Source organism: Paroedura picta, chromosome 2, assembly GCF_049243985.1.
Source record: "Paroedura picta isolate Pp20150507F chromosome 2, Ppicta_v3.0, whole genome shotgun sequence".
Classification (NCBI taxonomy): Eukaryota; Metazoa; Chordata; class Lepidosauria; order Squamata; family Gekkonidae; genus Paroedura; species Paroedura picta.
The window spans coordinates 148,946,311-148,970,652 of NC_135370.1; the positions used below are offsets into that span (position 1 = coordinate 148,946,311).

General features: G+C 46.4%; 1 protein-coding gene across 1 annotated transcript; it reads left to right on the forward strand.

Annotated features, from left to right (window-relative positions):
• The first annotated feature begins 4,412 nt into the window (after positions 1-4,412).
• DLST (dihydrolipoamide S-succinyltransferase) lies at positions 4,413-23,774 on the forward strand. Its single transcript, XM_077323247.1, has 15 exons — positions 4,413-4,583; positions 8,235-8,268; positions 10,089-10,137; positions 10,900-10,955; positions 11,254-11,328; positions 12,399-12,454; positions 12,940-13,051; positions 14,309-14,473; positions 14,733-14,818; positions 16,651-16,748; positions 17,925-18,055; positions 18,924-18,997; positions 19,219-19,302; positions 21,368-21,535; positions 22,516-23,774. Exons 1-15 carry the CDS (start codon positions 4,509-4,511, stop codon positions 22,648-22,650), a joined length of 1,398 nt encoding a protein of 465 aa, XP_077179362.1. The 5' UTR covers positions 4,413-4,508; the 3' UTR covers positions 22,651-23,774.
• Positions 23,775-24,342: the final 568 nt, after the last annotated feature.

The following is a 24,342-nucleotide window of genomic DNA, read 5'->3' on the forward strand; positions in this document are numbered from 1 at the left end:
TTTGATCTCATTTAATATTATTCTAGCGCATGCTATATGTGCTACACCAAGTTAAGAATGGTGTTGGAACAGTAATACTTTGATGGGAAGGGCATTCAATCTGGACCCCAAAGCTTTCCTCATCCCCCTGGCCATGCCTATTGAGGCTGAGGCACAGTGTGTTCAGTCTGGGTGCAACAAGTAGAATTGTTGCCTTGTCCATGTCTGAGCACTTAGGCTGCTGCCCAGCCTGATTTCTCAACCATGCTTGACTCTGCAGTGACCATGACCTTGACTCCTTGCTGCCTGACCCAACCTACTGGACCATCTGTGACTACACTACTTTGGTGCCTGCCTTCTGGACTGTGTACCACATCACCTCTGGCTTGTTGCTTGGACTCTGGTAACAGACTGCTTGTTTCTGTGTATGTTTCCTTCAAGCTGGCTGGGACTCTGCAAGACTCTCACTGTTCTGCTGGCTTCCCACCAGGACTGTTAACTACAGTGGGGACACTGCCAGCTCTAAGGTCAGAGCAACTAAGCACAGCCAGCATTTCCCAGCTCCACCGGGGGAAATCCTGGATTTCCAGCCCAGCCGGGAACAGGCCAGCACACCTTTGGTGTCTGAGCCTTCAGGAGGTATAGTGTAAATACTTCCAAGTGTTTCTGTACAGACATAAAGACTAGAAATCTTCTGGATGTTCTAAATGGACATTGAGCATATTCTCTGTGTTGGAAAAGGCAATGCCTGGTGTACAAAGAAGAGATCTTTGGTTGAGGCCAGGGAGAGTTACATTTGTGCCCCTTCCGGTGCTAGCCAGGTTATCAGCCACCAAGGTGTGCTAGCAGGGTTATGTCATCATTAAGGGTGGATTTTAATGGTTTTTTTAACAGGGGTGTTATGATTGTTGGGGCTTTATGTGGATTTTTGTTACCCGCCACGAGCCACTATGTGGGAGTGGCAGGATATAAATGTAATTATGAATGAATTAATTAATAGACCCTGCAGGGGGCAGCAAGAGGACAATTAGGACAGTGAGGTCAGCACCTTCTCTTCTGTTAGTGGCTTTCTTGTCTGTCTGCAGATTGCTACCCTTAGGGCAGGTTCCTGCTTCTTCTTGGAAGTGCCACGTTCAGTCTTACCCTGCCTCTCAGCTAGAGATGTAGTTAGGAATCTGTCTCTCTTCTTTCCATTTGAGTATGTTGATTCCTAAATAAACCTTTGTCAACTTTTTAATCAGGTTGCTGTGTCAATTACTCAGCTAACATTCTGTCATTAATTTGTCCCTGCATATGCTGGATCTGTGAATACCTCTTTCTAAATTTTTATAAGTCGGTGCTGAATTGCATTATAGGGATCTGATGTTGAATAGAGTATGTCCTACATAGATTATGTCTTATGTAGAGTGCATCTTACATAGGCGCCAAATTTGTGCCAGTATAGAACAAGCACTTAATACTTCATTGTGTTGGTTTCAATCTATCATCTGTATCCTTGCCCAAATAATAGAAAGGAACAATATATAAATTACCGTATTTGCCGGCGTATAAGACGACTGGGCGTATAAGACGACCCCCCAACATTTCCACTCAAAATATAGAGTTTGTTACATTATATTACAGTACTTTGGGCCACTATGGGCAGCTATGTCTATCCCAACTGAAGTGCACCCGGCGTATAGGACGACCCCCCCCCCACTTGGAGGCATGTTTTTCAGGGGGGGAAAGTAGTCTTATACGCCAGCAAATACTGTAAATAAAGTTTGAATGCATTGGATGTATCTGCCTTTCTGTAATATTCAGAGCATCCAGCAGTAAAACATTCCCACAACTCTCTCCAAAACATGTCAAAAAGTGCCCCCCCCCAAAGGGCACTTTGTAAAGCCATTCCTGAACTCTCTGAATAGCTGGCTACTTCATCAAACTTTCCAAAGCAATCATCAGCTTGTCAGACTGACCCAACCATCACCCTCCCTAGACAGTGCAAACTACCAGATTCTGCCCAAAGGAACAAATATGTTTTTAAAGGACTACAATATTTCCAAAATTACAATCATTAATATAAAATTATTAACAAGAGATTACTAAACAGCATGATTTAAAAGATACTAAGATAAAGATTTATAAATCGGGTGCTTCTACAAATTCACTAAAAGTTTAAGTATCAAGGGGGAAATCCACAAAATCTTCCCATGGAGATACTGCCCAGGACTGACCTCAGGGAGCTATGTTGGAAGCTGGAGCCTTCATCCTTTGCATTCCAAGCAACAGGGCACTTACCTTAGCTCTTGGTCTGTTGGATGAGGTCTTGCAGTTCCAGAGAGCAACTGAATAAAAAAGGGACTGAAAAACGGGTGCTGTCATTAAGGGATCTCTCTCATCATAGAACTTCAGTCGCAGATAAGGATGTGAGGAAAGCTAGCAGCAGCCAATCAGCTCCCTGGACCCTCTGAATATGCAGACTAGAGGTGTAAAGGTCACTTTCAGTGCAACGAATACATCCCGGGTATCCAGGGCAGCTTCTCTGTGTAGAATGCTGGAGAGAGAACTGAAAGTGGCTTGAGAAAGCCTTGATTTCTCTTTTCAAAGGGGATCCACAACACGAGCCAGTTGGTCTGATGACTGTTCCATGTAAATCAGTGGAAATGACTATTACAGATTGAAAGCGTTGAATGAGAAGAACTCAACCCGTATTGCTAAGTTTTTGTTAGAAGTTTATAGAGAAAATTCTTTATATGTGAATCAAGTTGTAACCAAATACTTTAGAGATGAAGTTGATTTAAAAAATGGTATTTCATCTAGTGTAGCGATCCCCAACCTGTGGGCTGCGGACCACGTGTGGTCCTTCGACTAATTGGAGGTGGGCCCCGAAGGACGCCTTCTCCCCCTCCCGGCCCTTTACTTCATCCCCCTCAGCCCTTTACAACACACTTCATTGTTGTGGCGTGTCTGTATCTTATTTTGAAGGGATGTTTAAACATTACCATAGCGATCAGAGAGCGTTAGGGCAGTGGTTGAGAGTAGAGGAGTAAACTACCCCCCCACCGGGTCTCAGTAAAAGGCGTTGAGTGGTCCCCGGTGATAAAAAGGTTGGGGACCACTGATATAGTGTATCTTCACATGTATATTCTACTGTTTTATTATTGAATCTAGCAAGTATGCCAATAAAGTAAGGTGACCAGATTGTCCCACTTTTGGAGGGACATCTGGGGGTACCTGGCAAATTGTACTTATGTTGAAATTTTAAAATATATATTACAATACTATTTTGCATTCTATGCGTTCTATGAAACTTTTTGTTGCTCCATATAGACCAAATTTTAAATCAAGAACCCCCCCCCCCCCCCCCAGTCAATGGTGTCCCGCTTTACCAATGTTAAAATCTGGTCACCTTACAATAAAGATATTCTGATTCTGTCCAGTTTATCGCTCCCACACAAACTGAAATTTTACTCTGTCCTTATCATTATGAAAAGAAGACATGGAATAAACCAGGATACCTTTTCCCATATCTGAATTTCAGACTTTTCTTTACTTCCAACACTTAACAACCATTTCTGTAATGCTAGATGATATAATAATAATAAAATAATAATAATAGAGTAGTAGTAGTAGTTTTATTCTTATAGACCACCCTTCCCTGGTAGGCTCAAGGCAGGCAACATCAAAATTAAAAACATACAATTCAATAATTCTAATAGATCACATAACAATTAAAATTAGACAAGTCTAATTTAGGTTTAAAACTGTTAAATTAAAACCTGTTTCTTCATTATAGTTATTATCTTTGTTTTGGGGGGGGGGGGGATTTGGTCAGTGTTTGGGTGTGTGTTTTTCGTTGATGCTTCTCAATTAAGTTCAAAGATGGCCAAATGGAGACCTAGACAATAGCCTATCATCCACTGAGTGAGTAGCTAAAAGGCCTCCAACTTCAAAACTGCAAGCAAAACTGCCACTTTCTCATCCAGCCATGAATGTGCCTAAAGCAGGTGGCGGCTGGGATATTGGGCTAGCCCTGGAAACAAGAGGGAATAACTGTCCTTATCTGGGCATGTGGCCGGCCACGGCTTAAAAAGAAAATATTATGATGTGTATGAACCTGGATCTGTTCCATGGGGCTACCTCCCAAGGAGGAGTTATTAGGACTGCAGCTTAGATCACTTTTATAAACCGTTTAATACATAATATTCAATACAGGAGACCACAAAACCCCTTAACATACAAAATGTATAAGGTGGGAGCTTCCATGTCTGGCCTCCCCCGGTTTTTTTTGGAATAGACATAAATCTAAAGAATTGAGAGAGACAGACCGCTGCCACTGCGGCCTCTCCCCAGAGTCCGCCCCCCGGCCTGCCCGGGCCACCCCGTCTGGAGCAGACGTGGTCCAGTCCCGCCCCGCCCACTCGTTCCTCCCCTCTGCGCCGCCCTCGGTTGGTCGAGCCTCGGCCGCTTCCGGTCTCCGCCGCCGGGCCTGTTTCCGGTGCGAGCGCCCTCGGCCTTTCCCCGCCGCCGCCGCCCCCGTTGCCGCGATGCTGTGGCTCTCTCTGGCCCGGGCCCGCTGTCTCCACCGGGCGCTCGGCCGCTCTCTCGGCGCCGTGCGACAGGTACCGCCCGCGGGGAGCCCCCGGGACACGAGGGGAGGCGGGGGGCGGGCAGACCGGCCGGCCGGCGCCAAGGGCAACAGGGAGGCAGGCAGTGGCCCCCAGTGGTCGCCCGCCCGAAGCCCCCGCAGGGCGTCCTCGAGGGCGCTGGTGCCGGGCGGCGGGGGGGGGGGCTTCCGGTCATGAGAGCAGCGCCCCTTCCCCTCGGCGCGGGGCGAGTCTCTTGGGAGCAGAGGGAGTCTGGGGCCGTGGGTGGAGCGCAGCGTGTTTGGGCGGCTGCAAGCCTGGATCTGGCCAGGACCTGCCTGGCGTGAAGCTGGCTCTGAAGGTTGGAGCCCCGGTGACAACCTTGGGCGCCCGGAGGACGTGTCGGTGTCAAAACGCGGGCGTGTTCACCCGTGCAAAGGAGGCTCGTGAGACTAGTCCTACAGCGCCGTGACCCCAACTGCCCTTGTATATCATGGTTGGCTGCAAGCGCCTCCCGTTGCTAACCGGAGAAACCTGTCTCAGAACAGAAGGAGACTCTGATCTGTTTTCTCCCTTCTGTCCAATACGTGTGGCTCGTTCCGTGTTGATAAGCATCGCCAGTGCCCTGTCCTTGCAAGCTGTTGTGTCATTACGTTGTGTTCTGGTATAGTAATTGCTGGATTATCCACCCTGAGCCCCAATGAGAGAGGGAGGCTATCAATGAAGTTAAAGCAAGAAACGGACAACGTTTTATCAGCCAAGCATACAATCTCCTCATTGAGTGATGTTCACAATGCCAGAACTGCTGTCCTCTGCAGGGTGTGTTAAGACAAAGGAATTAGCAATTACTTTCGCATCATGATGAGGTAGCAAGTTAAAATAAACTTTGGGGTGGGTATGCGTGGGCAAAAATCAGGGAACAACTAATGAGTGAGTCAGGGGAAATGCATCCCGAGTTTGAAGCGTGGTTAACCAAAAAGTCAGAAAAGGCATTTTGCAACTGGATCAAGCAAGCAAACTTTGGCTACAGTCTGTCGAATGAATAAAGAAGGCCTTTGGAAGACCAAGTGGAGAACATGGGCATGACAGTGTTTGGGATTGTTCTGTAAATAAGAAAAGAAAGAAGAAAAGTAGGAACAAAACAAACTCAGAATTGTGGGTCTGAATTATTAGGAAAGCTGAAAAGTAAAACAGAGAAGGAACAAAAAGGAAGCAGTATTGGTGAGATTAACAGTTTAGCCCAGGGTAAAACCTTTGTAATTGATGCCAAAGTTTTCAGCCTCAGGAGAGGAGCAGCTACTTGTAGCTGTCAGATGACTCGGAAAAACTGAAGGGAGTAACCGAGCAGAGAATCCCCTATGGAAAGAATTAATTCAAAGCTTTGGGAGGGCGAGGGTTTTTTTTTTTAACCCTGAAATGTCAGATGATCACTTTCAGCAAATCTGACATGACTTAAAATTTGCAAAGCTGATGGTGTGGTTTAGTGCATTAAATTGAAAGTGAGGCCTAATGACCTATGACACCGTGAGGTGCTGGCAATGGCTCGTTAGTGGGCGGTGGGGGCGGGCCATCGATGTTGACATGGCCGCGTGTAAAGTGGCGGGTGTGCAGGAGGTGCGCCCCGTTCGGCAGGAGTGGCAAGTAGGGTCCACGGCAGCAGGCTGGTGGGAGGACCGGTGGAGCCTTGGCGAGGCATTTTGGCTGGCAGCCAAGCGTGTGTATGCAAGGTGTTGTGGTAGCGGGTGGCTAGCAACGGAGGGCGGGAGCTGTAGGGGCCGGGCCAATCGCCCTATTCCAACTCGGACACCCCGGACTTGCTTCACCCCAGGGCAGTTTGACAAATATTAAGAAGAACCATGGATAAGATAACCTGCCACTATTGGCCCTGCTGTCTCAGGGTGGATCAGAACAGTCAAGAAGTACAAATACAGTTAAAGGTATCTCCTGTGCAAGCACTGAGTCATGTCTGACCCTTGGGATAACGCCCTAGTGTTTTCATGACAGACTCATTACGGGGTGGTTTGCCAGTGCCTTCCCCAGTCATTACCCCCCAGTTTACCCCCCAGATTACTTCCCCAGTTTACCCCCCAGCAAGCTAGGTACTCATGTTACCGACCTCGGAAGGATGGAAGGCTGAGTCAACCTTGAGCTGGTGTTGAACTCCCAGCCTCATGGGCAGAGCTTTCAGACTGCATGTCTGCTGCCTTACCACTCTGCGCCACAAGAGGCTCTGGAGACCTATCATCCCCCAGTCCATCCATCTTGGAAGAGTTCCTAACCCACTTGGGTTGGGAACATCTTAATAGCATATAATCAGGGTACATAGGGAATTTAATACTCAACATTGTTTCTGGGTGAACAAAAGAAACAGTGGAGTAAATTAGCACCTTGCTTTGTGATTGATTCGTGGACATCCTTTTCTCATAATGGCCTATATATTCCAGAGCCAGAAAGAGAGAAACTGAGCTGCCATCTTCCCCACCCCTAGGCAAAGCCCATTTTTAATACGGGCTGTAGAACGGTAGAAGAGCCCCCCGGAAAGCATGGTGGCCAGGCTTATCAGCTAGGCTGCAGCACTGTGCAGGAGCCCAGGAGCCCTCCACCCTTGTGCCGTTGCTCCTTCAGGGCAGGAAGGGCCAGGCAGCAAGCTAGGTCAGACAGCCCATGGAGCTCTACCTGAAGGCAGGAAACTCTAGTGGTGGCACATCCACTGTGGAGCACAACCAGATGGCCCTCCCAGTGGCCAGGAGGGTGGGGAGTATGCGGTGACCATAGTAGAGAGCAGCTGGAAAGCCATCCCCAGCTCCCAGACTTACCTTTTGGCTGTTCTTCCTCCTCACACCAAGTGCTAGGAAACAGCATGGAGGAAGAGGAGTAGGAACGGGGGGGGGGGGGGAGGAGTCTCTGAAAGGCCTTCAGTCTGGGGCGGCCATTACCCTGTTGGGGGGGATGTCCCCCAGTGAGGGCCAATGAGAGGCTCAGGACATTGTTGACCGGATAGTAAACTTTTTATATGTACGATATCCTGAATCAAAAGTTGAACCTGCAAGCTAGTGTATGCAAGCTGTATGTAGCTTTCATCTACCTTCCATAGGAAAATGCAGTGTTTTAAGAAAACAGTCCTCTTTTCTTTCTTATCATATGTCTTTCTCTTTTTATCATAAGAAGAGCAAGACATTTGAGGTCACGTGATAAAACTTGTGTCTAAATTTCCCCCCTGTGAATAATGATAATGATCATGTTGAAGGATGAGATGATATGGGTTCATTTGGGATTTCTTGCCCCTGGCATTAGGGTCCTCTAAAGTGGCATGAGATAGCTGTTCTGTATTCTACAGATTGCCGTGTGGAGTGCTGTGGCAAGTTGATTCCTCCATCAGTTACTTCTGCACAGCTGAAACCAGGGAAACCCACCAATGTAATCCAGCAAGGCCTCCCTTATCTAGCTCCCCCTTCCAGATGTGGCTTTGCTAAATTCAGTTAAACTTGGTTGTGTTCAGAATGAGGCTTTACATTCTTTTAATGTGTATTTATTAACTGTATTGTTTTATTATTATAGAATGGTGTTCATTTACATTTTAAGGTTATACACTGCCCATTGATGACTGGTTTGAGAGTGTGGTATATAAATCAAGAAATAAATATATACAATTTGTTTTAGTGATTGTATCCTTTTTCTCGTTGCTAGGGAAGTTGTCCACAGGGGAAATGTTCGCTCTCTGGTGAGTCTTATATTTTATATATTAGTATCTTATGTTTTGTAACAAGAAAAATATAGCCCCCCAAATAGGAGCTAACTAATGCAGATTTTGCAGGTCAGCAACACAACTGGGAGAGAAAAACAGAAGATGGATAAAGGCATCAGAAACCTACAAGGCAGTGCTCCCAATTCTCACTTAGGCAATAGCTTTTTAACAGGCCCTGTTAGCAATTACATAGAGAAAAATTATGCCAGAATGGATTATCCAAACATTTTTAAAGAACAGTCCACAAACAAGATTACTGCTGCCTGTGTTTTTTGTTTTTTAACTGAAGATTATATGTCCTGCCCAAGCCCACTTCAAATATGGGAAATATATCTTTCAAATACTGCCAGTGGGGAAACAAATCTCTTGGCTTTTTTATTCATTCAACACACGTCAGAAACATCTATGGAAGCATGCAATTTTTAATTTATAATTTAACCATCCTCGTAAAAGTGTTGAGGAAGGTTAAAATTTCTCCCCAGAAGTATAACTGGAGTGATTTGGAGAGCCAGAATATTGGACTGAGACCTGGAACAATTGGGTTTGAATCCTGATTCTGCCATGGAAACTCACTGGGTTACCTTGGGCCTGTCACAGTCTCCCAGCCTAGCCTACCTTACAAGGCTGTTCTAGGGGTTAATTTGGAGGAGAGGAAGAATTCTATGACAAGCTGCTTCAGGTCCTTGCTGGGAAGAAAAGCAGGATATACATTTTAAAATTAAAAAAAACCTGGGTGAGATATGGTAGTGATGGTTTAAGTAGGATCTGGTTTTATTTTAGTGCATTTCCATAAGCTACCTTTTCTGATGGTTGTTAAAAATGTCTAAATATTCATCCATAAAATAAGGGGATACAACTACCAATACAATATTAAGCAATTTGGCAGTTTCAAAGCTGTAATTAATGTTTATTGGTGATTATCCCTAGAAAATGTAAGGGAGAACAGCTTGTCTTATTTATGGCTAAGCTGGGAGGAGGGGTAAAATCAAGTTAGTAGTTCTCCTGATAGGTCATACAGGTTAAATCCAAATCAACTCTCTGTTTCTTGTTTATGTCTCTTATTGCATTGTAAAAGGGATATTGTAATCACAATCTGATATGGAGTTAAGAAGTGATGCCACTGAGAATACCAGAGAAGCTAAAGTGTCCCTGTGACCTCCATAGAAGAGAGTTACATTTTGTTGGAACAGATGAGTGGACCACTATATCCCCAACTTAACATGCACAATTCTTTGGGTTTGCTAAACAAAAACTGTGTCAACAGTTTTGAGCTCCTTTAGCATTTTCCCTAAAGTTAGCAAAATAAGGGAAGTATGTACTTTGTTTCTTTAAATTTTTAAAGAATGGTTTTAATAAAAACAATTTGCACATAAAACTTTGGGTTTATATAACTTTGAAACCTCACTTAATTCCCCCCCCCCTGATCAGTCATTTCAGTTGAAATATTTGTTCCTATTGCATCATGAAGTTAACTTGGCAATACTCTCTAAATTGCATTAACTAAACATTTCAAAATAAACATGCTAGATCAAACACGTTTTGTTTAGGACACTGGCAAATTGTCCAATCCACATGTTTTCAGAAAACCCACATTAGTGGAAACAAGAACATTCCTGCAGAGTATCTTAATAAGAAGAAAACTTATTGATTCTACTTATAGGATAGTAAGAACTTATAGATTGTTCAGTGATTTTCAGCAGCTGTGTCATGCCTTTTTTGGCAGGGTTTATAACTGTTCTTAGTTTCTTGTTAGCCGGGCCTGCCAGATTTTAGCTGAACTGGTTTCTGCTTTACAGGTGTTTCTCGATGCCAGGGACCAATTTATGCCAATAGCAAGAAGCATTTGTAAGTATGCAACTCATGGTTAGTTAAATTACTGCACTGTATTAAGGTGGGGAAAGGCAGTCTCTGTCCATAGTTCATCGAGCAAGCATGTTTAACAATAGTTACAGTTACCAAGAGTAGCTGAATCCTTGACCTTTCCAAATTATATGATTTAAATAAATGTATATACTTATTTATCTTAATTTAGCTATTCATGGGAAGGGTAGGATGCTGAAGATACCAAAGACCCTAGCCAGTCATGCTTAGTCCCCCTTCATCTTTTGAGGTCTCCCGTTTCCTGTCTACATAACTGTAAGGACTAAATTCCTGTAGTTTTCTAACAATCTGAGATTCTCAGGCTGCTGAATTCTGTATCCATTACTCATTTCCACACTTATTTGGAGAGACCGTAGAATCACTTGAATGCTTACAGACCTGTCTCCAAGTTAATGCCTTCTTGAAATGAGGGTTCTGGAGGTTTTTAAAATAATTAATTTTTATCATATAGCAAAAATTTCAACAGTAATAGATTCAGTGTAATAGTGAGGCACATGTACTGTAATATGTTGTCCTTGTGTTGTTAAGTGCCTGAAATGAGGTTCCTGAATTGGGGTCCTTCTGGTACAATGCATAAACCCATGTACTGTCATACGCAAGCCAAAACTACCGTGGAGGCAGTTCATTAGTAATCCAGCAAATCAAGAAGACGAGTACAAAATCTATACTACTAACAAGATTCCTGCAAGTGACAAATTAATCCTTTTCTTTGTTCTTGTTCTCCAGAGTAAATGATTCCTGTGTCTTCACTGTCCGTTATTTCAGAACCACCGCAGCATGTAGTAAGTATCTGAGAAGCCTGCTTCCAGGAGAGGAAGGGTGTAGATTCAGTTCCTGCTTAAATGTACGCAGTCTTGCACCCCATGTTGGTGTGGAGTCTGGGTGAACAAAGGAAACAGTGGTACATTGTGGGATTCTGAGGCATGAGAGGGCAGCAAGGCTGGAGGCATTTAAATTAGCACCTTGCTTTGTGATTCATCCATGGACATCCTTTTCTCCTAATGGCCTATATATTCCAGAGCCAAAAAGAGACAAACTTAAAATCCTGTGCCGCCTCAAATACATTTGTATCTTCTGCAGAGGAAGACATTGTTACAGTGAACACCCCAGCATTTGCAGAATCAGTCACAGAGGGAGATGTCAGGTGGGAGAAAGGTAAGAGCCTGCTTCTTCATTCTAAGTCCACTTTTGTATAGTCTCTCTGGCAATCCCCAAGTCCTGACTGGAAAAAGCACTGGATGCTTTTATTCTATAGTTTAAAAAAATCCCCAAGTATATTATTATTATTACTATTACTACTACTACTACTACTAGCCCCCCCTCCTAATAGGTTCGGGGCTGCTTACAACATTATCTTTAACCGCTCCTAGCAGAGCGGATTAAATAATTCGTTAAGGACACCAAAGGTGGGCCCTGTCCGTGATGAGGAAGGGTGCCCATAGGCCCCTTCCCCTGGACTGACAATTGGAGGGCCCAATCAGCAGGCGCAAAGCGCCTGCTGATTAGGCCCTCCGATTGTCTGTCTGCCCAATTGGTCCCTTGGCGCCGGACTCACTAATCGGGAGGTGCGAAGCCCCCCTTCCGTCCCCCTTCCTCCTCGCACGTGGCCACCCGCCCGCTGCCATTGCTTGCCTTGCCTCCACCATGGCAAGTCAACGCCTCACCGCGACGCTGCCGCATCGCCTCCGAGCGCGGCCTGCCAACAATGCTCCACACAGCCCCAGGTCGGCCGCACCACGGGGGGGGGGGGGCGTGCCACGCCCGCCTCGCCTCCGCCACAGTAGGTCGCACCCTCGCCGCCTCGCCTGCAATGCTGGACACGCCCCCAGGTCGCCCGTGCCGCGCCCGGCCCGACGAGACAACCTGCGCCGTGCCACACCACGCATGCATCAGCCCTGCCGACTCCCGGGGCCCGCACAAGCCGTGCGCCGCCGCTCCGCCCCGCCCCACAGCCGCACCCGCCCGCTGACTTTGAAGCCCCTTCAGCGCCCGCTGCATTAAGACTGCAGCAGGCTTATTCACTAGTTAGTTATAACATGGACAGTGGCCTATAAAGGGACCCTCAGCCCCTAACATATGTCTGTACAACCCATTGTTATGCTCTTGCAGATGCACACTGAAAGAATTTAGAGCTGCTTTGAAGCACCGCTGTGGGCTGGAAGGAAATGGTGAAACTCTGCTCCTGTACTCACTACTGCTGTTGTTGTTGTTGTTTTACTGTTTAGCTGTGGGAGACACAGTAGCAGAGGATGAAGTGGTGTGTGAGATAGAAACAGACAAGGTAAATGTCCTGTTTATTTATTACTTTATGCTCCTCAGCATGGGGCAGACATTAGTAGTCACAAAACATAGGCCAAGGCAGTCAAATGACCCCAGGTAGTTTAACATTCTTTGAACACAGAAAACCCTCTTGCTTTCTCTTGAACTTGCTGGGAGCTGGCAGGTCCTCCATCATTCACTGATTGACAGTAAGTCAATTTTTGTATGGGGGAAGGGTGCTAACATGTTGTGCCAACCGTCCTCCTTCGCAAGCTCCGAACCTGTGAATATCTCTTCGATGTTTTTGTGACTCCTTCCTTCATGTGATGAATCATAGTTGGTTGAAAATCTGTAGGTACAATACATGCACGATGTTGTCCTGCCTTGTCTTCAGTGAACAGTTCAGCATTCCATTCATTCTTGTTCAAGGACTAGTGTCCCGTTTTCATTTTCATACTTATGTCCTTCCCATGTTGAGTGGAGAATTCATTTGCCTTCTATCTGCAGACATCTGTGCAGGTTCCAGCTCCAGCAGCTGGTGTAATTGAAGCACTTCTGGTCCCTGATGGGGGGAAAGTAGAAGGAGGAACACCGCTGTTCAAACTCAGGAAAAGCGGAGGTAAATCAGGAGCATCCAATTAAACAGGTCATTTTCTGTACCATCTGTTGGGACTTCAGGAGTCTAACAAACATTTTAAATAAGATCATAATGGATTCTGTAATAAGAAAGAAAAATCTGCAATGATCTAGATTCTGTAACTGAGCTGTATCATGCAGATTTGATTGGGCAGCAATTATAGCAAAAAAAATTTGCAATCTTCTGTGAGTACATTGAGGGGCACAAAAGAAGGGGCAGTTTCAGGGGAGGGGGAAGCTTTGTGTCTATATAAATCTACCTTGACTGTCAGAGGCTTGGGCTGTAAGCTGATCTCCATAGTTTCCTGATCAATGGTTGTTGTTTAGTGACCAAAAGCCTTTTGTAAGTAGCCAAACATTAAATACAACCAATTCCATTCCCTTAACTGCTGTTTTCCAAAGGTCAAGGGTCTCCAATCTTTTGCAGCTGTGGGCATCTTTAGAATGCTGAAACAGGGTGGAGGGGTACCCCCACAAAATGGTCCCTGTCAGATGTTGCCAACTTTGTCTTAATGAATTCCTGGACATTTGGGAGCAGTGCCTGGGATAGGAGCGCCGCTGGGCTATGATGCCATCGAGTCCACCTGCCAATGTCACTCTTTCTTCCAGGAGGACTGATCTAGAGGTTGGTTGTAATTCTGGGAGATCTCTATGCCCCAGTTGGAGGTTAGCAAGCATCTCAAGGAGTGAGAGCATACATCTCTCTAGCAGTAACTCTTCATTGTTTCAGGCAGAAGCCCTGCTTCAGAGGATGTCTTTCAATATGAAGATATTGTTTTTAAAATACCTTTTTGTGTACACAGCTTACCTTCAGTCGCACAATGAAGATCCTTTGCTGTGGTAGCAGCTGCTACCAAAGCAACATTTTGAAACTCTGCTTTGCCGGTTCCACCTGGACTTGTCCACTTTCTAAAATCTCTCAGTGGTCTCCAGGAGAGGTGCCAAGTGCCCCAACCTAGGTAGCCCCAGATCAGAAGTGAAGATGAGAAGAAGTAAAACCCACATGAATTCAGTCCTCTAGAAACTCAGATCAGAGTAGGGTAAAAGGAACCTAATTCACAATGGCTGATTTACCTCTGTGTACATTTTGGGGAACTAGCCAGTAATCCTGTAATTTTATAATGATACGGGTAATTCTGGGTCCAAAGTTGTGCTTTCTTACAGCCTGCTCCGGTGATCTGAAGAAATGTGCCTTTGGTTTCTACCTTCATTTGTAATTCTCCTGCTTTCTATCCTTCAGCTGCACCTGCCAAGGCCAAACCAGCAGAAGCAGCGCCTTCAGCCCCCACTCCTGAGCCTGCGGCTCCTGCAACTCCCGCGGCTGCACCTCCCCCTGCAGCACCAATTCCCACGGCGATGCCTCCAGTGCCCCCTGTGTCAACGCAGCCCATTTATGCTAAGCCAGGTGAGTCCTAAGAGCCTTGAGTCTTCCTCAGTAACTTGCTCCCAACTGTAACCAGGGAATCTGACCAGGGAATCTGAGCAGGAAGCAGCAGAAGTAAACCATGGGTGTGCTGGTTCAGCAGCTTCTCGCTGGCTATGTGAGCTCCAAGTATCCCCTTCTTCCAGCTCTTCCTCGAATTGGCTTTAGCCTTAACTGCACTTGCTGGCACATGAGCCCTATTCTTTCAAGCCCTTGACACCTTTTCTCCATTTACTTTCAGTGTCTGCAGTAAAGCCAGCTGCAGCTTCACCGGGTGCTCCTGCTGTGGAACCCGGGGCCGTCAAAGGTGCCAGATCGGAGCAGAGGGTAATTGGAGGCTTTTCTGTGCTGCTGGCAGAGGGTGGTGGGAGCGTGGCAGATGGCCACCTCTAGAATACCGTGGTGCAGGAGTAATACCCTATGGTTGGGACAACTCAAGGGATGGATCTTTAGCCTGAGATGGGTGAAGAGAAAGCTTCCAGCCAGGCAGTCATAATATGTAGTGGTCAAGTTCTGATGCATGACCACTAGGCAGTGGCTGAATCCAGACGAAGTCTTGGTTCATGAGCTCTGCCTTAGCTACTTGGTGTCATCTAGCGGAGGTCAAGAAGCATAGTCCTCTGGTTATGTGACAATGCTGGCCACAGCGCTGCTTATTATTATTATTATTATTATTATTATTATTAATTATATTATTATTATATTTATTATTATTATTATATTTATTAGATTTATAGCCCGCCACTCCCTTGCGGCTCGTGGCGGGTAACAATATCGCAAATCCCCATTAAAACCCCATAAAACAATAATAACATTGCCAATATTGCCGGCATGGCAAGAATGGCAGCTCAACTCCCCCCCCCCTCCCTCCCAATACTAGCGGGTGGAGAGGAGGTCCTGATGATGTTTTGCTTCGGGTCCAGAACCCGAGTCCCCGGGGGAGGCATAGATCTATTATCAGCCCCGGCCTCAACCATAAACCTGGCGGAAGAGCTCCGTCTTGCAGGCCCTGCGGAACGTTGAAAGATCCCGCAGGGCCCGCAGCTCTCCCGGGAGCTCATTCCACCAGGTCGGGGCCAGGACCGAAAAGGCCCTGGCCCTGGTCGAGGCCAGTCGTGCTTCCCTAGGGCCGGGAACGACCAACAGGTTTTCACCCGCAGAGCACAAGGCCCTGCGAGGGGCATAGGGCGATAGGCGGTCCCTCAGGTATGTGGGTCCCAACTCGCGTAAAGCCTTGAAGGTTAGAACCAGAACCTTGAAGCGGATCCGGGCAGCAATTGGCAACCAGTGCAGCTGCCTCAGCACTGGCTGGATGTGGGCCCTCCAAGATGTGCCAGTGAGGACCCTAGCAGCTGCGTTTTGCACTAGCTGAAGTTTCCGGATCAAGGACAAGGGAAGGCCCGCGTAGAGCGAGTTACAGAAATCTATTCTGGAGGTGACGGTTGCATGGATCACTGTGGCTAAGTGTTCGGGGGACAGGTAGGGCGCTAATAGTCGGGCCTGGCGAAGGTGGAAAAACGCCTGGCCCGCTACTTTTTTGACCTGCGTCTCCAAAGTCAGGGAGGCATCAATAGTCACACCCAAGTTCCTTTATGTCAGTGTTGGAGCTGTGGTGTGCTTTGCAACTCCTGCTGCAAGCTTGCTCAGCATCCCAGCCCATGAGCCTCTTTTGAAGTCTGTCCGGTTGATTTTGAATTCCAGCATCAATTGGTTTGATCTCAACCCAGCACTCTTTAGGCTTGCAAGAAGAGTTAACAACTGTGGGTCAGGAGATCTGGGAGTAGAACCCAGGAATCATGGAGTTTGAAGTGGGGAAGGAACTCTGCATGCCATAGAGTTTGCCCTCTGAAACTGCCATTTCCTCCTGGAGAACTGATTTCTGTAGCCTCTGGAGATCAGCTGTAATTCTGGGAGCACTCCAGGCAAAACCTGAAGGTTGGTAAGTTTACCAACTTACATTGACCTCCTTTGGCCGACCTAGATGGTATGGTAGCTTTCTGGCTTCATTGCTCAGAAAAAATGTTGGCATCCCTTGTCACCTGTGTTACTTGATGTGGCAACCTGTCCCGCTTTGTGAAGGGGAAGGTGGTCCCCGTTGCTTTCTTTCCTATTGTTCCAGGCATGATACCTTTTCCATCATCTTTTTCTCTGCCCTTCAGGTAAAAATGAACAGGATGCGTCAGCGTATTGCTCAGCGCCTGAAAGAGGCTCAGAATACATGTGCCATGCTGACCACTTTTAATGAAATTGACATGAGGTAAAAGAACTGTGACTCCAGTTCATTTTGTTCCCTGTTGCATTCACTAATAGGAGGAATTTTAGGGGCTAGCCCATAGTGGTAAGGTCCTCATTGAGCTCACATGTCTCATCTCTAGAGTTATGTTAATGTTCAACAACGAAGTGTAGGTCTGTGTGGAACTTGTTTTCTGATAAGAAGAGGTAAAAAGCTGGCTCTGATGTGAAAGACTGTCCTGTATAGTCCTCTCTTGGTGGTTAATGTAGAAGGTGAAGACTCTGAGCAGGGCAGCTTACCAGAAAATGGTCCTGAAGCTCTCGCCTGTGTTTGAAAATGAGTGAGCCGCCATTCTTCAAGCCAAGCATCTGTATGAGCCCTAATGGGTTTGGGGAAGGGGAAGCTTGTGTTTCAGCGCATTAAGGGAAATGGCGCCCAAATCCAATTGCCTCCTGAAATCCTATCCTGCTTCTTAAGACAAAACATGTAAATATTTTGTGTCTGAAATAATAAGGTTGGCAAAACAGCCATGATTGGAGAGGAAGTGCTGCAACTTATCTCTTTTCGCAAGCTAATGGAGGTGTCGCTTTACTCTGGCCTTAAGCTCTCGCTGTAGCCAGTAATCTGTTTTCGATTGATTGCCACCAGACCATATGCCATGCAGTCGTCTTGCAAGGACCTGGGCCAAGGCCCTTTGCTTCCCCATGGGGGGCGGTGGTGGTAGATTAGTGTCTGCTATGAGTGCGCCCATGATGGCTTCCTCTTCTCAAGCCACAACTTCATTCCGGCAGCTCCTGTGCCTTGGGAGGCAGTAATGCCTTTGGATGGTAATCCTAGCTCCAAACAAGATTAGACAAAGGAAAACAAACAGTCTCTGCCCCAAGGGGCACTCTGACTCTAAAAACAGCCTCTGTAAAGCCATGCTGTCGGCAGTGGAAGCTAAAGGTTAACATTTCTATCTCAGTCTAGAATTGCCAAGGAAAAAAGTGTTCCGTTGATGTGGTTGAAATAAGTGAATAATGGAAACTGCCATTTTTGCTCTAGGCTCCTTCAGAGGACATAGCCCTGAAATTTATGCTTTGTTCTGACTTCTAAAATATGGTCAAAGAATTGGGACATAAAGGAAATTGGACCTTGTCTCTCCACCCTGATACTTGTAGAAGTCCCTGATGGGAAATATTCTTACTGTGGCTTTTTCAGCAACATCCAGGAAATGCGAGCTCGGCACAAAGAAACCTTTCTGAAGAAGCACAATCTGAAGCTTGGCTTCATGTCTGCCTTTGTGAAAGCTGCAGCCTTTGCCTTGCAAGATCAGCCCACTGTAAATGCAGGTGAGAAGAATGGCCCTGTTGTCCAGAAATGAACAAGTTCTCTTGGACTTAAGAGGTTCGGACTTGAGAACTAAGTGGAGTGAGCAACTAAGAGTCTCCACTCTACTTTGATTGTATTAACAGCCCTTGTCACAGCATGGTGGCTTTTATCTGCCCTTTCTGACCAGATGGGCTTTCAAATTCGGATAGAGGATACTTCAGACCCAACCCTAATACTATACTGTAAACTGAAGTACACTTCACCATATTCATGTAAATTTGTCATACTGTTGGAAGCAGTTCAGCCCCAGGGATTCAGCCACTGGAAAGATGCAAAAAAATGAAAGTTATTGGTAGCCTGAGATCTTAATTCACTTTCTAACCATTCACATTTCTTTGTCCTTGGGCAAATTAGGTTTGGCATTCTCCCATACTCAGTTTTAGGGATGGGCACAAACCAGTTCAGAGGCAAAAATTTGGCACAAACTTGGACACTTAGCTAAAAAATATACCTGACTTTTGTTCGGTTTAGCTGTTCATGCCATTTAAACCTAACAGCTGGGCAGTGTGGTCCACAGCTGAGCTGTTACGTTGAAATGGCTGCAAGCCATTAAACCTGTCATTATCACTTTCTTGGTTTTAAAGCGGGAGGGAGGAGCAAAGAGGATGGTTCTTCCTAGGTGATTTCCCCCCCTTGCTGCACCTTCTCAGTTCAGGTAGGGACCTTTTGGTTCAATTTGTGGATTAGTTGTGGGCTGCCCCAAACCAGATTTTTTTAGTTTCTTGCCCATTGCTACTCAGTTTCAGTGAACAAAAAGGCTTATTTTGGGAGGAACCTTGGCTCCTGGAGCTTCTTCATGTAATATTCTGCTCTTCTTTCTCGATGTAGTGATTGATGATACAACCAAAGAGATCGTGTACAGGGAATATGTGGATATCAGCGTGGCCGTTGCAACTCCCAGGGTATGTTCTGCGGGCCATTCAAGTCTGCCTTTCAAGTTAATAGAGACAGATGTTAGTGGGCTCTTTGGTGATGTGAAGAACGTTCCTATACCATGCATGAGCCTGTTTGCTCTGCAGTTCCAGCTGCAACATTCCTGGGCCAGATGGCTGCCTCTGCTTGGTTTTTGCTCTACTGTAATATTTGTTCCATTTGAATCTTAAGAGATTTTCATTCATTGTAGGGTCTTGTGGTGCCAGTGATCAGGAATGTAGAAACGATGAACTTTGCTGATATCGAACGAAGCATCAATGAGCTGGGAGAGAAGGTAAATTGGTGGAGTGGGAAATGAAATCTTAGGAGTGAGAACTGGATGCACAGCTTCTTTGGGATGAATGAGAAAGGGAAACAAGGGGGGATTATTATTCCCTAGAAGAGGCATTAATAGGATAGCAGGCAGCAGTAGGAAGATCTGAGCAAAATGTCTGAGAGCAAGAAGGGCCATGCATTTGTGCAGTCTCCACCTCTAGAAACCATCAATCAAACACAAGGACATAAAATTAGAGCCTTAGTGGACTAAACAAAAGCATCCTGTATCCAAGAGTAATCAACCAGGAAACCCACATACAGGGTATAAAAACAACAGCTTTTCCTAGTTATCCTAACCCTAGAATGTGGTGTTCAGACATACACTGCCTCTGAATGTGGAGGTTGCACTGAACCATTATGGCTAGTGTCCATGGATGGACTTCACCTCCATGAATCCCACTGGAAAGCCACACAAGCCAAGTTGCCATCGCTGCATGGGCAGAAATCATTTTAATACTTTCTGGGTCCAGAATAACAGTCTGCTGCTTCAAAAATGAGCATTGCAGCACCTTAAAGCAGCCTTTCTCAACTTTTTTACTGTTGAGAAACCCATGAAACATTCCTCAGGCCTCGAGAAACCCCAGAAGTGGTGCAATCATGCAGAATATCCTTGGGAAGTATAGCTGTATACACACCTACCCAGGCTCCTCCCCTTCCCACCTCCTCCAGGCCCACCATTGGCCAGTTTGGAAGGTCCGGGTGGGTCTTCCAGGGCTGTCAAGAAACCCCAGGGTTTCACGAAACCCTAGTTGAGAAAGCCTGCCTTAGAGACTAAAAGGCATATTGCGGAACCATGCATTTGTTAATTTTTTTTGTCATAGGATGGTCTTTGTTTGTTTGTAGCATTTTGGTCATGATAGTTTTCCTTATGTTATGACGAAACCAAAAACATATTTATCAGAGTCTGAAAGACTTCTGAAGGAGGGAGGGAGAACAGGAACTATTTTTTTATATCCCACTTTTCACTACCTGAAGGAGTCCCAAAGCGGACACCCTGTGAGGTAAGTGGGGCTGAGAGCGCTCTAAAAATGGTGACCAGGTCACACAGCTAGCTGCATGTGGAGGAGGAGTGGGCAATCAAACCCAGTTCTCCAGCTTAGAATCCTCCACTCTTAACTGCTACACCACTCTGGCTGGAGACAGGAGCAGCTGTTGGGGAAACAGCTATTCAGTGCTTTTAATCTGCCATGCATTTATGCACCTTGTGGGGTGATGAGATTACAGGATGCTCCCTTTCCGAGGCACAGGAGTAAGGGTGCCCATGTTCCTGGTCTGGCAAAATAGGGCAGTACTTAACTAGCATGGAGTTGCTGATTTAAGTATTGTGTGTCAAGGCACATTGTCACATAATCTGAGATCCTAAATTCCCTGTACACACAGCACTAACAGCCCTCTGTCTGTGTGTTCCGGCCATGTAGAATTTAATAGCTCTCTTAACTATGAGGGTAACGTTCATATATCCTGTAAAATGATCAAGGGTACGTGCCTATAATCTTATTATCTCTACCCATCACTGAAGATCAGTAGATGCTTTGGGTCAATCCACCTGTGATATTGGGGTTTCACACTGCATTGATTGACCTTAAAGTTGCAGGTGGCCTGATATGGACTGGGGTGATGATGCTGCGGGGCTGGCTCTTTCCTCCCATTTCTCTTATAAAAATGGCCTGGGGGGAATATTTGTACTGTACTAGTCTTTTGCTTCCCTTGCTGGACTGCACGGGGGCAGATTCAGTGAGAGGCACAGTTAACCTAGCTCCATAGCCCCACTTCACATTCCCTTAATACATGCACTCCCATTCTCCCCCATCCCTGTCTTTTTAGAGCCCAAAACACAGCAGGAGTTGCACAGCCCAGTCAAGAGTTGGCCTTTGTCTCAGCAGTTGTAGGGAGAGCTGTCCATGGTTTAATTTGGCTAGGCATGTTGGCAGCTGGAAACCAGCATCCTGTTTTCTGTTCCCTGATCTTTCCCCCTTGCACGATACTTTCACATGCTCCGACACAATTTTTTTTTCTCATTTCAGGCTCGTAAAAATGAGCTGGCCATTGAAGATATGGATGGTGGCACATTCACCATAAGTAATGGTGGTGTATTTGGATCCCTTTTTGGGACACCCATTATCAACCCCCCTCAGTCAGCTATCCTGGGCATGCATGGCATCTTTGACAGACCCGTTGCAATTGGAGGCAAAGTAAGTACTGTGTGGAAGGTCACAGATGGTTTAAGGACTCATCAAACGCTGCTCAAACTACATGAGCACAGGTTTCCCCTAAGTGGATTCCTCACAGCCGGGATAACCTTTAAATGAGCCATCCATTGAGGTAGTATTCAGAAGATCCCCTGCCTGGTCACTTAAATGTAACCCATCTTACAGTCACTTCCCTTTGGTAAAAGTAACGTTTCTAGGACCCTTCAGCCTAGACCAAAAAGTCAGGTGCCTTTAATCTTGACCTGCTAAATACCATGGGAAAGGACCACTAACTGTAAACACTAGGTAATGCAAAACTCTCTGCTGGAGAATACAAAAGGATTTTGAACTGTGTGTAATGGGAGGATGTGGAGGTATCCTTCAGAAAGGTAAATTGTTAGATTTTTAGGTTCTTGGCTACTCCATGAAAACAGGAGTGTGTGAAGTCTGTCTGAAATGTTAACTAAAGGCAAGTTTTAAATTTAAAAAATCCAAAATACCTTTTCAGCACCGAGGTTACTCAAAGGGGGAGGTGGGCAGTCCTCTGGGACAGTGATATAAAAATTCATGTTATGTGTGGGCAGAGTGATGAGACAGGCCCCTAGTTCTCTCCCCATTCCCCATCCTCCTGTTTTAGTGAAAAGTCCCACTCCATGAATACAGAAAAAGCTAGTAAGCTGTTGGTGAGTTATACTCTTCATTAGCATGACCAGGTTGCCTGCCATTTTCAGATCTGTACCTGCAGTGATGAAACTTAAGAGTTGCTTTTTTAAATAAATAGAAACAAGGTGTCTTAGCAGGATTAGCAACTGCACTGCAGGCAGCTTTATTCTCAGGATCCCTAACATCCCTTCTCTGGGGATCAGTGGCTGACTCCTCATTCAAGGTTGCTTTGCAGTCTAGATCCTCTCAGTCGGTAAGTTTGTGCCTAGGAAGACGGCTGCACAAGGCAGGGCTTTAATGGTGGCATTTCTCCCTTTTAGGTTGAGGTGCGGCCCATGATGTACGTGGCACTGACATACGATCACCGGTTGATTGATGGCAGAGAGGCAGTGACTTTCCTGCGTAAGATCAAGGCTGTGGTGGAGGATCCTCGTGTGCTGCTGCTTGACCTGTAGAGGGCAGCAGCAACACCCTGTCCAGCAGCGCAAGGAGGCGGCACCAGCAGACAGCACAGAGGACATTCAGGAATCAGCAGAGCTTCATTCCAGTCTCCTCCTCCTCCTCCTCCTCCTCCTCCTCTCTCTTAATGGCAGAGGTCGCTTTGAGAGGAACCCCAGGGGTCGTGTGCCATCCACTTTTTCCCTGTAGCATCGGGTGATGGGTCACTTTCTTGCCAGGGCAAACCAGTAGCTGCCATAGGCTGTTCTGGGATAGCCTACTGTTTTTACTCCAAGGAAATCCAGCCTCCCCTTTCTCCTGAAGTTTTGGGGATCGGAGCTGCCTGGCTAGAGTTTCCCTTCTAAAGCTGCTGCTGTTGCACAGAATTTGAGCTTTAATTCTTTATCGTCAGAACGGGAGGCCAGGAGAGGAAAGGTGGCTGTCGGGTCTGTATGCAGCTTGAAGGCTCTTGCTCTCACACACCAGGGTTTGCCTGGGGTCCCCTAAGGTGACTGTATTGCAGTGCCTGCTCTTACATACTTCCGGCAACGGGGAGGAAATCTGTACTCCAGCCACCTGGTGGGTTTTTAAAAAACTTTAGTGGAAGTGAGGCAAATTCCCAGGGGCACCCCCAGTAGTACTAGCTGAGAGGCAGCTCTAGGATTGCTTTCAAGAGACTTCCTCCCCCTCCTCTGCTATACCGTACCTCCAGGAGCAAGAAGGTAGAAGAGGCCTTGCTTTCCTCCATGAAGCTTTCTTTGATCTTTTAACCTTGGAGAGGGTGGGATTGGCATCCCCTGTAGCTACTGGTCTCGTTTCTCAAGTTGACTGGAGATCTGGGGAAGGCAGTATAACCCTCTGCAGCTGTCCTGTGTTCATCCAGTCCTCAGTGGATGGCTCCACCAACTTCCTGTCTGCAGTGACTGGGCCTGATTTGTACACTGATAAGGGCTGGGACTAGGCCCTTAAAGCCTGCTGGTTCACGGGGACATACCCTTAGTACAATAGTGTGCACGTGTATTGTTGAGTGAGAGGGTCGCCGCTAGTATCTGCAGGGTTTATTACTCTTGTCTGCTGCACAGAACTTGTAATTAAACTATTTAACGCAACAGATTTTAATTGAAATAAAACAAGGAAATCATGTGTGTGAATGTATGAGAATAAGAGGGGGTGGGGACGAAGCTGGACTAGGTAAGTCATACAGTTCTTGCCCTTCCTGCTCTTAGGAAGGGAAATAAATTCAGTCTCTTAAGACTGTGGAATTGCCAGTCTATCTTAATGAGCTGCCGTAAATATTCTGACTGTCCCTCCAGGGAACTCAGCGGTTCAGCAAGGGAGGAATGAAAGCAGTGCTGGGGGAGGGGGCAGTGGGCCTGATGCTGCTGTCTGTCACCTGCTGTGGGGGAAATTAGCAGAGGGCTAAATAGGTCTTGACAAGTTGACTGCAATAGGAGCATTGAGTTCAGGCATGACTTCTCCTTGGAGCAAATGATCAGCACTGACAGCAGGGTGGAAGGGAATTGCTGCCCACCTGCTTTTCTGGGAGTCAAGGACTGTGTCCTTACGGAAGCCTCTGGATGCAGTTTAGTCTACCAGCAGAGCAGTTCTGGTGTTGCTTCGTGAGAAGAGGGTCGCTGCATCGAACGCTACAATACACTGACGGTGCTTCTTGAGTACTTCAAGGGGCTCTGGATTGGCCTGCTTGTTCT

Excerpts from the sequence above, each read along its gene's own strand:
- DLST (XM_077323247.1), top strand. The coding sequence starts at position 4,509 with ATGCTGTGGCTCTCTCTGGCCCGGGCCCGCTGTCTCCACCGGGCGCTC. Across the intron at positions 11,329-12,398 it reads AGATGTCAGGTGGGAGAAAG|CTGTGGGAGACACAGTAGCA; the intron begins GTAAGAGCCTGC and ends TTTACTGTTTAG. Across the intron at positions 13,052-14,308 it reads CAAACTCAGGAAAAGCGGAG|CTGCACCTGCCAAGGCCAAA; the intron begins GTAAATCAGGAG and ends TCTATCCTTCAG.